At 34.5% G+C, this 13,047-nt stretch overlaps 1 protein-coding gene across 4 annotated transcripts; it reads right to left on the bottom strand.

The window, feature by feature from the left end:
* Positions 1 to 4,268: 4,268 nt before the first annotated feature.
* LOC150105209 (venom serine protease Bi-VSP-like) lies at positions 4,269 to 11,972 on the bottom strand. Of its 4 annotated transcripts, none has more exons than XM_090396197.1 (7): positions 11,875 to 11,972; positions 10,299 to 10,395; positions 8,944 to 9,039; positions 7,042 to 7,106; positions 5,292 to 5,771; positions 5,067 to 5,200; positions 4,269 to 4,714 (listed from the first exon to the last, which is right to left on the bottom strand). In XM_090396197.1, exons 1-5 carry the CDS (start codon positions 11,902 to 11,904, stop codon positions 5,652 to 5,654), a joined length of 408 nt encoding a protein of 135 aa, XP_090252323.1. In that variant the 5' UTR covers positions 11,905 to 11,972; the 3' UTR covers positions 4,269 to 4,714; positions 5,067 to 5,200; positions 5,292 to 5,651. The 4 variants fall into 4 exon arrangements, with proteins under 4 accessions (XP_090252323.1, XP_090252324.1, XP_090252322.1 ...); XM_090396198.1 differs by having other exon boundaries at positions 8,977 to 9,039; XM_090396196.1 differs by lacking the exons at positions 7,042 to 7,106; positions 8,944 to 9,039; positions 10,299 to 10,395; positions 11,875 to 11,972 and having other exon boundaries at positions 4,983 to 5,200; positions 5,292 to 5,616.
* Between the last annotated feature and the right edge of the window lie 1,075 nt (positions 11,973 to 13,047).

Raw genomic sequence — 13,047 nt, 5'->3', positions numbered from 1 at the left:
TAGTTATTATCAATCATGTTTAATGAGATTTGTTTTAATTTACATTTTTATGTTTAAATTAATTTTAAAATAAAATAATATATATATGTTTTCTTGTTCTTAGGTTTTTTATTGTTTGTTGTTTCTCTCACAAAAAAGAAGTGGCTGCGCTCTTAAAAATGTCTCCTCCTTTCTTATACTTTTTTTTCCAAAAGAAAAAAAAAGCTATCTACTCGCTGAAGTTATAACTTCAGCGAGTTATTTTAAGCAATTATTTTAAATATCATAAAGACACCATTAATTCTATAGAATCTCTTATGTATTTAGGATATTTTCGGACCAAGGAGAGTATGGGTGAAATTGAAAATTAGATTGATTCATTCAATCCAATATCCTTGGAGGGTAATGGATGGCAATGCTGTAGCTAATGAAGTTCTAACTGAGGCTCGGCTATTGCTGTTACCTTCCTGCCATGATCAGAGCTTTAAGAGCTCAATAACACCTTATCCATACACTGTCCTCTACAGATAACGGGGAAGATGAAAAGCATTCTTGCTTCGCCCCTTTAAGCCAGTCCTTATAAGGATATAAGGAGAGTATGGGTATTAGATTGATTTCAATCCAATACCCTTGGAGGGTAATGGATGGCAATGCTGTAGCTAACACCTTATCCTACACCGTCCTCTACAGATAACGGGGAAGATGAAAAGCATTCTTACTTTGACCCTTTAAGTCAGTCCTTATAAGGATTGTAATGGGAAGGGTTGTTATAGTCGACCGTGAGATGCGTTAATTAATACCCTCGGAGGGTAAAGGATGGCAACGATGTAACCCAATGAAGTCCTAACTGAGGCTTGGCTATTGCTGTTACCCTCCTGCATTGATCAGAGCTTTAATAGCTCAATAACACCTCATCCCTACACTATCCTCTACAGATAACGGAGAAGATGAAAAGCATTCTTGCTTCGCCCCTTTAATCCAGGTCTTATAAGGATAAGGAGGGTAATGGATTCCTGTGTGATGGCCGGGATAAGAATAACCGTACTATAGCTCATGCATGTCGAACGAGGCGACTAAAATGGGTACCCAGGGGAGTAATGGATGGCAATGCTGTAGCCAATGAAGTTTGAACTGAGGCTCGACTATTGCTGTTACCCTCCTGCAATGATCAGAGCTTATATAGCTCAATAATAATACCCCCTTAATAGATTTTCTCAATCAGATGACGGGATAAATAGTCAAGGACTCAGTCCATCTACGTCCCCCCCCAAAAAAAAATCCCAAGGTATAACGGATTAAAAAAAATAACGGATGGCAATGCTGTAGCCAATGAAGTTTGAACTGAGGCTAGGCTATTGCCGTAACCCAGTCATGACCAGAGCATTTAGCTCAATATCAACCCATGCACACAGATTTTCTTCATTCAGATGACGGGATAAAGAGTCAAACACTCAGTCTATCTACCCCCTCCCCACAATTTTTTTTTTTTAATTTACAAAAAAAGATTCTGGTTTCCGCAAGAATTTGCGAAAGTTAGAGTGAATGTTTAATCCAACGTTCTTACAAAATTAAAATATTGACGCCGAAGGTGTTTGGAAGTTTCAAAAGTGTGTGTTTTGTAAACGGTTGCATTATACAAAAATGGGTTAAGGAGGAGGAATTGAGTATTTTGGTATTAGAGCCGCTTGCTCAAATCTTGGGAAGAGGTAGGAGAATTTATACACACATACGACCGTTTAAAATATACCGGCCTGCTTGCTTTTAATTTATCATTAAATTTAACCACGAACTACACCAAGCGCACATTTAATGGCAAGATTGCAAATTCGGTCTCTCGAATTTCATAAGAGAAAAACAACTTTACAATATTGACATATCGAGATTTATGAAATGTGAATAAACAGCCGTGAACTGATCTTAATTATGGAACACGAAAGAGCAATCGCAGAAGTTTTGGAGACGCTGTTCTAGTACATTAATAAGTGGTGCATATTATTTTTTAAATCATAATCACATCTGTAATAATCATAATAAGAAATAACAGTAATAATCTGCGGTATTTAGATACTCGCAAGGACCATAATTTTTAAGTCCGAATGTGGTTGACAGGCCTTATCCCGAAATATATATTTTTGTGTATAAAACGCATGCGTTTTCCTGGTTGCAAAAACCTGACGACTTTTCAACTTTCAGTTGAAAAGTCGTTCAATCAATCGAACAAAGTCTTTCCACCAAATGGTTTGTCAAAATCGACTGAATTACTGATCAGGTCCAATTTTGAACTAACGCACAAAAAAGGTATTACTACAAAGATTAAATACTACATTGCTTTACACGAGGAATTTGCTAATTATGAATGGTTATAATTTATTTTTCAAAATAATTCCCTTCAACATTTATACACTTGTCACATCTCTTCATCACCGTCTCAAAAGCAGCATTGTAGCCTTCTTTGTCTGCTGTCTCAGCAAACTCCACACCTCGTTTTCAACCTGCTGATCATCAGAAAACGTTTGCCACGAAGGTTTCCATGAAACTTCGGTGAACCACCACTTTATAGAGGTCTGGGCTATAAAGTGATGGTTCACTGAAGTTCGCAGTTTCACTCCACGGTGCCTGAATGAGGTCTTGCATCATCATGCATTAGCAATACTCCTGTTGACAATAGGCCTGGACGTTTTCGATAGTTTGCACGCGAAATCTTGTGGCATCCACGTTTTCACCACCATTCTGAAAATTACACAGCAGTGCTCCATGGTAATCCAAAGAGGTTCTAAATATTAGCTTTCCTGTTGATCGCATAACTGTCAGCTTCTCACTACCATTGAAGTGGGATGTTTTCAGTGTACTGAAGTACGCTTCGATTGGTAGTGGAGAACCAATGATTCATTCCCTGCAAAAATTCTCCTTCATCTGCCTAGCGAAAGACATGTTACAAGGCGATCAATTCGGTTCAATTTGTACTCAGGGTTTCAGTTCTCTGAGCATCCACGTTCGCATACTTTCAGAAAATTTACACGATCATGCATTATGCTCTACGGTAGACCACAAGAACAACCAGTGGCAAAAGCTATGTGTCTATCGTTATCGTCCAGTCACCTAGAATCTTGAGTTCACCACTTTTACAATGCCTTCTGCTGCAATCTCAACAAGGGGACCAGCTCGGTCTTCATTGTAAAGTGTTGAAAGTCCTCGTGAAAAATTTTGACCATGTTTGAGCCGCTGCAGACAAACACTTCGCATAAACAGGATAAATCTCTTTATGGATGTGATTCGTGGTGTCCTTTTGCCCACAGGAAAAGAGGCTGCGCATGCTCGTTCACTACAATTATCGTCATCATATTAGACTGTGCTGCTATCTAGTAATGCATACTGAAAACAATTCCCTTCCAATACAATGAAAGAAGTCATAAGAGCGAACGCAATTAACGGCTTTAATAAAGTAGCTTCGCATATCCCTTTGTTACACCGGAAGTAATTATTATTCTAAACAACGACAGCATCATCATTCTTCAACAATTTCCTGTTAGCATTCCAGTAACTTTAAATCAATAAAGTAACTCATTCGCATCATGTCCACTTAGTCCTACTGTTAAGTGGATGGGCTTTGCAATCAGATGCCTACTTGAAGAATCTGTACGTGACAGCATAAGGAAATCAAGAGAAGGTCCATTTTAGAGAGAAAGAGAGAGAGAGATTTATGTGACATTCATCTTTATTGCGCTACGTTTACATTAAGACTGGAGAAGATTAATGTTAACATTCCATGCTCTTTTGAGGAAATTGAATATGTATGTTCCCTTTCGAAGGAAATAAAGAGTAGCTCTTAACAGAATTTCTATATGCGTATAGAAATTAAGCTTAGATCCTTTTAAATACACACTTCAAACTAGAGAATCACAGGGACATGTTCAAATATGGTGGTTGGTAGGGAAATGTGATTTTCAGGATATTTCTGTTAACTGTGACTCAAGTGGTGCTGATTTATGATATAGGGATGCTTCTCCTAATTGAAACTAAACCCTTTTCGTAGTTTGCAGAAAAACAAAAAAACAAAAGGAAAAAAAAAAACCAAACGCTATTGTGATATTCTGTACTCTTTGTTGCTTCTTATACTGCGGAGATTATGGAAGCAAGTCATTTGGTTGTGAGAAGGTTGGAATAAACGTATTTCTTTATATGCAGTATTTTATTGTATTTATTTATTGCTTGTTTTTGATAGGGTTTAAATTAGTCAGGCTGTAGAATAAATGGAGAAAGGAAATAAAGAAATAAATGGGGAAAGAGTCTTAATAATGGGCTTATTTTAATTCGAAATGTTTACAATATGACTCAAATTATTAGGAATATTTGAAATCTTAATTTGATTAAACTTTTTTAATTTTTTCCCAGTTTTTGTTAGACGAATTTGTGCAGGCATGAAATAAAATGAACAAAATTAAATTTAAATTAATAATATTTTGATGAAATCTATTTAAACACCAAGGAAATAGCCAAAGGAGAATGTAATTGAAAACACCACAATTTTTTTTTGATCAACTTAAATGATTAATTGTCGACGAGAAGCAAAATCATCGTTTACTTGTAGAGTACTGGCGTGTATCCAATCCAAATAAGACGTAATCCGAGTGTACGCAATAGGATAAGTTGAATTACATTCTTTGCCAAAGGAAACGACGCCAAGCACATACCAAAGGTTGTTTTCCTCAATCACTAAAGGACTTCCAGAATCTCCCTGAAATGAAAAATATCCGCATGTTTCAGAGAAACACTTTGAGAGATTGCCTAAAACTTTAAATTCTGACAAAAGATATTTATATAATTATTTAAGATTTCTTTTACTCATCTGTACAACTATAGATTTTGTTAATATTAATGAAGAAAAAATTATTAAATGCAAGTTTAATATAAAATAAAATCTAAAATTTAACCGCATATGCTAATTTTAAAAATAATTAAAACAAAAAATAATCCCTATAGAACAGTTTAAAAAAACGCCTTACAAACTTTCTAAGTTCCTAAATGTTTAATTTATTCCAACATCACAGTTCGGTTTACTGAACTTTGGTAACATTTTGGTTTCTTACAAGGCAAGCGAGTCCTTCACCGCTTCCTCCAGTACACAGAATATCACTAGCGAAGTGAGGATAGGAATCATAGCACTGCGAGTTTGATAGCGTGGTGAGTTCTACCTCTTGAAGTCTTCCGGACGGTTTTTCATCTGGGGGTGGGTGAAGAAAATCCGATTAGATTAGTGCTGATAAGAGGGGACTCAGACAAAACAGCCATGTCTTGTTCTCATGGGAGCTTACCGAGTTTGGTGTTTCCCCATCCAGTAAGTACGGCTTTCCTCCCCTCGTACGCAGAGCCAGTCATGGATGACAGAGGAAGGCAGACAGGAAATATCTTGTTATTGAAAATGGCTTCCTCCGAAAGTTCCAGCAAAGCGATGTCATAGTCATCGTCGCCAGGAAGGAAGTTTTCGTGAATCACCACTCTCTGCACGTTGTACTTGGCTCCACCTTCGGCTTGGTTTGATCCCAGATAAACAACATAATGACAGGCAGCTGAGTCATCAGGAAGATTTCTGCAAGAAGCAAAAGAAGGATAAAAATCTGGCATAGTAAATTAATCGCAGCAAGATTAGTTTTGAAAGTCCAGAAAATCATTTCTTACAGTGGAAGTGTTTCGTTGATGCAGTGGGCAGCAGTGAGAACATGTCGGCTGCTAATCAGAGATCCACCGCATTCAAAATAGCTGCTTTCGGTTGTGTCTTTGAAGAATATAGCTACCTGTAATACAGAGAAAAATAATCCATAATGACCTATAACCTATAATCATTTATAATAAACAAAAATGACCTATTGAATGTACGGCACATCAAACATTGCATTACATCCAAACATCGTCGAATTCAAAATATTTCTAAACCGTCATCATATTTTATAAATCTGTATAACAAAGGTTGCTGCTGCGGATTGCCCACAAAGAAACCTGAACATGATCATACTACGCAATCGTACTTTGGATAGGGAGAGGGAATGTCACATCGAGTCGAAAGTTTCGTACTTGAACGGACCATTGAAAGAGGCGAGGCTGTTCTCAAGCAAACTAGCTGAGTTAATTAACGTACGAGAATATGTGGAGGAAGAATCTGAAATAATTACAGAAATCTAAATTAATTACAAGATGCCTTTTTAGAAACTATTCAAATCGATGTTAACAGTTCCTCATTGACTCCATGAAATTTCACGAAACTTAGGATTCAAGTAATCATTTATCATTCGAATGTAGTTTGCTTAGGTCAGGTTTCGATGCCGAAATGCGGGAAAGCAAAATTACTTTCACTGTAATTAGGCCACTAAGGAATACGGGTTCGATTCTGATAATAATAAATATTGCAAAGGAATTTTTGTTTTGAGAGTTCGAACTAAAGTCTTTAGATATTATTTTTATTATTATTAAATCTTTTAACACAGTTTAACGACAAGCCTCATTTTAAGCTGTTTATTATTACTGAGTCCTGTTAATGCTTTGGGAAGACAATTCTCTTGTTACACACACACACACACACACACACACACACACACACACACACACACACACACACACACACACACACACACACACACACACACACACACACACACACACACACAATATATATGAAATCATGGAAAGTACCGAATCTGGTTATCTTACTTAATAATTTTTAAAAGAGGTATACCGTGAGTAGACATATCGATCCAAAATTAATAACGGAAAAAACTCACGTACAAAGATTATTTAATAGTCTAAATGTACTGAAGATGCCCGTGACACACAAGCGAAAATTATACTATTAAATAATCTTTGTACGTGAGCATTTTTCCGTTATTAATTTTGGATCGTCGATATCTTATTGAATGTTTTTTTTATGTTTTTTTTTTACTAGCACTTTCTCGCTAGATGACAGAAAATATACTTTTTCTTGGCTCACTTGATGGCAATCGTGATTTGTAATGGTTGACTTGTTGTTCTTTTAAAAAAATCGGTGATAAATCAGAATCTTTGAGCACTTACCATCCACGGCCAGCTGTTGGGTTCTGCGTCATGTCCACCACAGATGAAACGAATGCCATGGATATCTGTGGAAAGAGAGAAAGAAAGAGACAAATGCATGCTATATATTTTATATGCTATATAAGAAAGCGTCCGATTAAAGCAGTCTATTTTTCCTTTCTCTCCATTTCATAATTATTTGATAAATCAAACCAAACTTTCAGAAATTCTTTTCAAATAATACTATTAAAGCAAATCTAATTCGCCGGATAGAAAAATGAGACTAATTTGGAGTATTTTAAATTGTATTTGAATGTTGAATTATTATAATATATCGGAGATTTGATTTATATTTGAATATTTTAATTATATTATTGATTATATAATTATATCGAATCCATTAAAAAAAAAGGTGCATTTTTTTTATTGCCAAACTTCACAGAGCGATACGGAGGTCTAAGCGTAACTTCCGAAAGGAAGGGTTGGGAGGAAAGAAAAAGGGTCTCAATGTAAAACGAGGTATATGCACGTAGATATTTTTTTTTTATTTTGTAAATAAAAAAGTGAAATATTCTATTTCTTGCTGCCAAGTTTTAATAAATCGTGATTTAATCGAAAAAACTGTAAAAAATATAAATTAAAAAATTAAATAAGAAACAGCGTATAACATGTTGCATGCTTTAAATTCTATTAAACACAGTTTGTATAATTAATGGAAGAAAAATGTTTATATATATATATATATTATTTTATTTATTTTTTGGAACAGAATTATTTTGTTACTAATTTAATAAGCAGAAAGGCTATTTTACCGGCGAACATGTTAATAGAAAGGGGGATGGTAAATCCCTTTTTAATAACCGGGTACGAAACTCGGATCGAAATCAATCGAAATCCATAGAGTCATGCCGAAAAAAACTATCGTCAGGCCCAAGTATAAATGATCACTTGGATAGTACAACACCACTGCAACTCCATGCAAAGGTGGAGCAAGCTCCCACACTAACTTTAATATTCTTTCATAATGTAAAACCCAGCTCCTAAGAGATGTATATATATTGTTTTACATTATGAGAAGAGGTCACTGCCTACTCACTGATGAGACCTCAAAAAAGGTTGAAACTGGTCTGGGTAGTGACTTCTTCTCATAATGTAAAACAATATATATACATCTCTTAAGAGCTGGGTTTTACATTATGAAAGAATATTAAAGTTATAGAGGGAGCTTGCTCCACCTTTGCATGGAGTTGCCCTGGTGTTGTACTATCCAAGTGATCATTTATACTTGGGCCTGACGATAGTTTTTTTCGGCAAGAAACTCTATGGATTTCGATCCGAGTTTTGTATCCGGCTATTAAAAACATAAAGTAATTTACTATCCCCCTTTCTATTAGAATTATTTTGTATTTAACCAATGAACACTACGTATCTTACCTCTTACGCCATTGTCGGCCTACCACGTGAAAACACTTATGGACATAACTAATCCGATCTGGGACCGAGATTTCTTGTTCCAAGATTAGTTTGATTTGAATAGTTCCCAGATTAATCATTTTAATCTTAATATTAATAAAAGTCCTAATACACAATTTAAAAGAAATGCTATTTCACAACTGTTTATCCGGAAATGCAAATATCCCCAAAAAAAAATATTTATTTACTTATTTGTTTTGTTTATTAGTTTAGATTTATATTTAGGATATTTATTTTGAGAGAGAAACTGGAGAGTTGTCCGTAGAGATGTGGTGGTGACTGAATCCAGATTCTCTAGTATGAAAACGATGATTTCGTTCTAGGGAGATGAAGGCAACTGAAATGGGAATTGGGGTGTTGAGGCTTTCAGTCGTGGAGCTATTCTGAAAGTACATTATCTATTCTAGAGCAAAAAAAGGTATAAACCATTTGACTATGACTTCATCTCACAGCAGCGAAACGAAATAGCAGTGTGACATTCACCATCTGAACGAGATGATCTTCTTCCAATCAGATATTCGAGCTTCTTCTGTCGAAGTCCGCACCCTGAAATGACACAAAATACATCCTCTTGTGATTCTGCAATTAAGACATACCCAATGGGACAATTGTTTTTGACAATAAATATTTCTAATAGCAAACAATGGATTCATTGATAAGTTGTTTTACTGGCTACGTTAATGTAAATGTAATTATACTAATTGTAAATGCTAATTTTGGTGTCCAAGTAAATAAAACTTTTACCAACGAAAGCTGTTGGCTAAAATCCCCTGCGAGTGGGGCCCCTTGTGAAAATCTTTAAACAGAATTGTTAATCCTCTCCTAGGTGTGCTTGAAAATATTTAAATAAAGATTAGATTTTGGTTCAAATGCATCAAATAATTATATAGTCGACGTGAGTAAATTAGAATTACTAAAGTAATTCTAATTTTTATCTTCTGGACTTCAGGAAAAATATAGATAATTTTACAATGATAATTCCGTACTATTTGATTGTTTTAAGAAATTTCCATAAAAACTGGCAAAGAATGCTACAGTAGATTGTCTGAAACAAACTGATGAAGTGCAAACGAAAAGGAGCTGCCTTTATGATAGCAAAATGTTGAAAGTTTATTTTTCACTTGGTTAGACTATGATAAATTTAGTTTAATCCTTTATCCAAGTGTGAGCAAACAAAGTTTGCGCCTGAAAGTATCTTCAGGACTGGGGTAAGGTAGTACAACACCGGGAAACTAGTAGCAAAGCTGGACCAAGCTAACCTTACCCCAGTCCTGAAGATATTTTCAGGTGCAAACTTTGTTTGCTCACACTTGGATAAAGGATTAAAGTGAATTTATTAATGTGGTAGCAAAACTTTGACGTATCCGATGTCATTAGATATCGTATTCTACTGGTGACTCTAATCTTTCTGTTGCGATAACAAAATAATGATGATCTGTATCTCTCTCTCTCTCTCGAGATTTCTACGCTCTACAAGAAATTCCTGTGGTAAATACACTCTTCTTAGAGAGAACATCGAGGGATGTGTTCCTTTCGATTACAAGTGCTCAGGTTGATTATCACCATTCAATAGTGGGATTTTTATAAGCTGTTTCAAACGCTAAACTCGGATTTTTCGTCCTGCAAAACAAAAGAATCGATCCAAACAACAAAACCAATAAAGTAAAAAAATGCTATGTTTTCCGAGGTAGATGATGTTGAGACATTTTTCTGCGAAAAGACACAATGTCAAATATTAGAGTATTCGTTTGGCATAAAATGAAGTGTTTAAGGGCTCGAAATCACGTCATGGACAGGATACTTACCGAGATTGTAGGATTGAACCAGATCTGGTACCAAACTGACCACCACAAGTTCCAAGAGCACCATTGCTCGATTTCTTTTTCTTCTGGTTTGTCTTTCCTGAAAAACAGGGGTGTATCACTGTAATGAAACTCTGGATATGAGAAAACATAAAAATAGTTTTATTTTGTCCTATTTAATATAATGTTATCGTGTAAAGACAACCGCGTTGTTGTTCCTTTTCGTACATAAGATGAAGCGGGTGGTCATAACTCACAAAGGCGAACAGAATGCGCGTTATATTCATTTGCAAATTTTAAACAAAGACATCAAATATAAAATCAAAACCGCAGCCAACCTTTAACACAATTTAAAGCTGAACATGTGAAAATATTCCAAATAAATTTGCTTCTCCGCGAACATTCCTCGTTTCTTATTAATAAATTTCGCTTTCATTTAAAAAAGTCGAACAGTAATTCTTCTGGTTTTATGTGTAAAATGTGAATATTTGTCTCTAATTTGTGAAAAGTTTCTACTACTACTAATATATACATGAATTCCCTTCAGCAGTTTTCTCAGCAGATAAAAAAAAAAAAAATCACGCAAGAGGGGAAACCTTTTATGAATTCTAATTGATTTATCACGTGGTCTGAAGGATCGCCATCTATTCGTTTATTTGTAATGTCTCATTCATCATACGCTATTATCACATTTCAGCAATTCCCTTTCAAGGCTGTTCGCTAAACATTACTAAATTGTGCTCATTGAAAAATCAACACTCTTTTCCGTGAGTTTCCAAACTCAGTGACTATTTTATTAGCAACACCTACCAATTTAGGAAATAGACAACGTTTTCCTAATACAGTGGCCATTCAGTGTATATATCAACATGCTTCGAATCCCGCTGTTAGCGTGGAAAAAGTTCCATGCGTGGGCTACAATTCTGGATGAGGTAAAAATTGAATAAAAATACAAAATAAGACGGAAAGAAAAATCCTTAGTCCAACGAAGTATTAAAATACAACAGGTTTACAAGGTTTTGTGGGTGGGAGTTATATAAAAATTGAACTTACAAAATGAACTACTATAACTAGATAACTATTTTATACTATATTTTATCAATTTCGATGGATCTTCAATGCCTGTACTAATTCCAATAGTTTTTTCCGCTACGACTGGACCTACATAATTTTTTTTTATAAACTTTATTAAATAAACGAATTTCTATTTCATTTCGTTACATTTTGTTGGAAACTTTGATTTATTTTCAAAAATTGCTTTCTTACAAGTATAGACTTAATTTTATTTTTATGACGCAACTTTATTCGTATCATAACACAGCATCAGTAGGTCGCACCTTCACTTACAACCCGAAATAGCGAGAATAAAGCTCACAAACCATCCTTAGAACAGTAAAACCTCTCTGGAAGGATAAATGGGAATACAACAAGCAGTTTGCTCACCGACTCAGCGAATATCCTTATCAGGCAATTTAAGGAATTTAATGAAAAAAATGTTTTATCACACTGTCGTAGCTGGGTAGTATATTAGTGTTTTAAAAGAAGTGTTTTGTATGTAAAAACCACAGTTCTGTCTTACCTTAATGTGAGCTCCTTCCTTGCAAATCATCCTCTTACATAGCGGATACGATCAGCCACGAGGCTCGTAAGGCTTCTTATCCAGTATTTCCATTCTCAGTGGGCACTGCTCAGAGCAATTTAATACATAGTCAAGGTACAAACCGAGTGTTACTTACGAGGTCTCATGGTGTCAAATGTTAACATTTGACACGCTGCCGAATCAAGTAAAGTGTTTCTTAAAATTATCGACACAAATACATAAAAAGAATCTACACTCTGGAAAATATCATGCGCTACTCTCAAAGTGGAAGAGAGAGAGAGAAAATATACAGCACAACCAAATTTGGTTGGTTTAAGTGAAACATTGTTCATGTTGACCTGAATTTTGTGCTTCCAGTTATTTTTCCTCTTTGAGAATAGAGGATGATATTTTCCATAGTTCTGATTGATTTATGTTTATTATCAATTTATTTATTTTTATTATATTTATTATTATATTATAAAAATATATGATATATTATAAAATATGCATTATATAATAATAAAATAAATATATTTTTTAATAATAAAATAATAATAAAATATTTATATGTTTTCACGAAACATATAAATACTATATGTTTCGTGAGTTAAATTTATGTGCTATAATTTCACGAATCGTCAATCGATTTAATTATTTATTAAAATTTAGATGATTTTAAAATATTCTTTGTAATTATAATTTCCATTAACATCAAAATGATATGAACCGAACAAGATGTTTGACTTTTCAGTAAGAATTATTTTAGGAGAGGCATTTGTATGAACGGCCAAAGAATAAAAGGTGACTGTATTGTTTTGGGAAAACAGTCTTCTATTTATCTATTCCTGAACTCCCGATTTCTGAACTCCCGATGCAGAGAATGAATAATTTTTTTTTCTTCTTTCTTTGCATCCCTTAATTCAGGTGGCTACTATGTTGTTGATTGTTTGTTGATTCACATGGGGAAAGATTTCAATGGAAAAATGAAAGTTTGATTGTAGAAGTTCTCAATATTTCCATTTACTGTTATTAAAATTTTCTCCATTCTCTCATAATTATGTAATTATATAGGAAATTATTAATTCTTTTTTTATGAGATGAATTTATTCATGCTACGACTGACATTATTTCTCCCACGAACACAAAATGATTTAATGTACACGAAATGTA

The sequence above is a fragment of the Typopeltis vanoorti genome, chromosome 7 (genome assembly GCF_054136105.1).
Source record: "Typopeltis vanoorti isolate ZY-2024b chromosome 7, IOZ_Tvanoo_1.0, whole genome shotgun sequence".
In the NCBI taxonomy this organism is placed as follows: Eukaryota; Metazoa; Arthropoda; class Arachnida; order Uropygi; family Thelyphonidae; genus Typopeltis; species Typopeltis vanoorti.
This window is presented reverse-complemented; position numbering and strand designations above follow the sequence as displayed.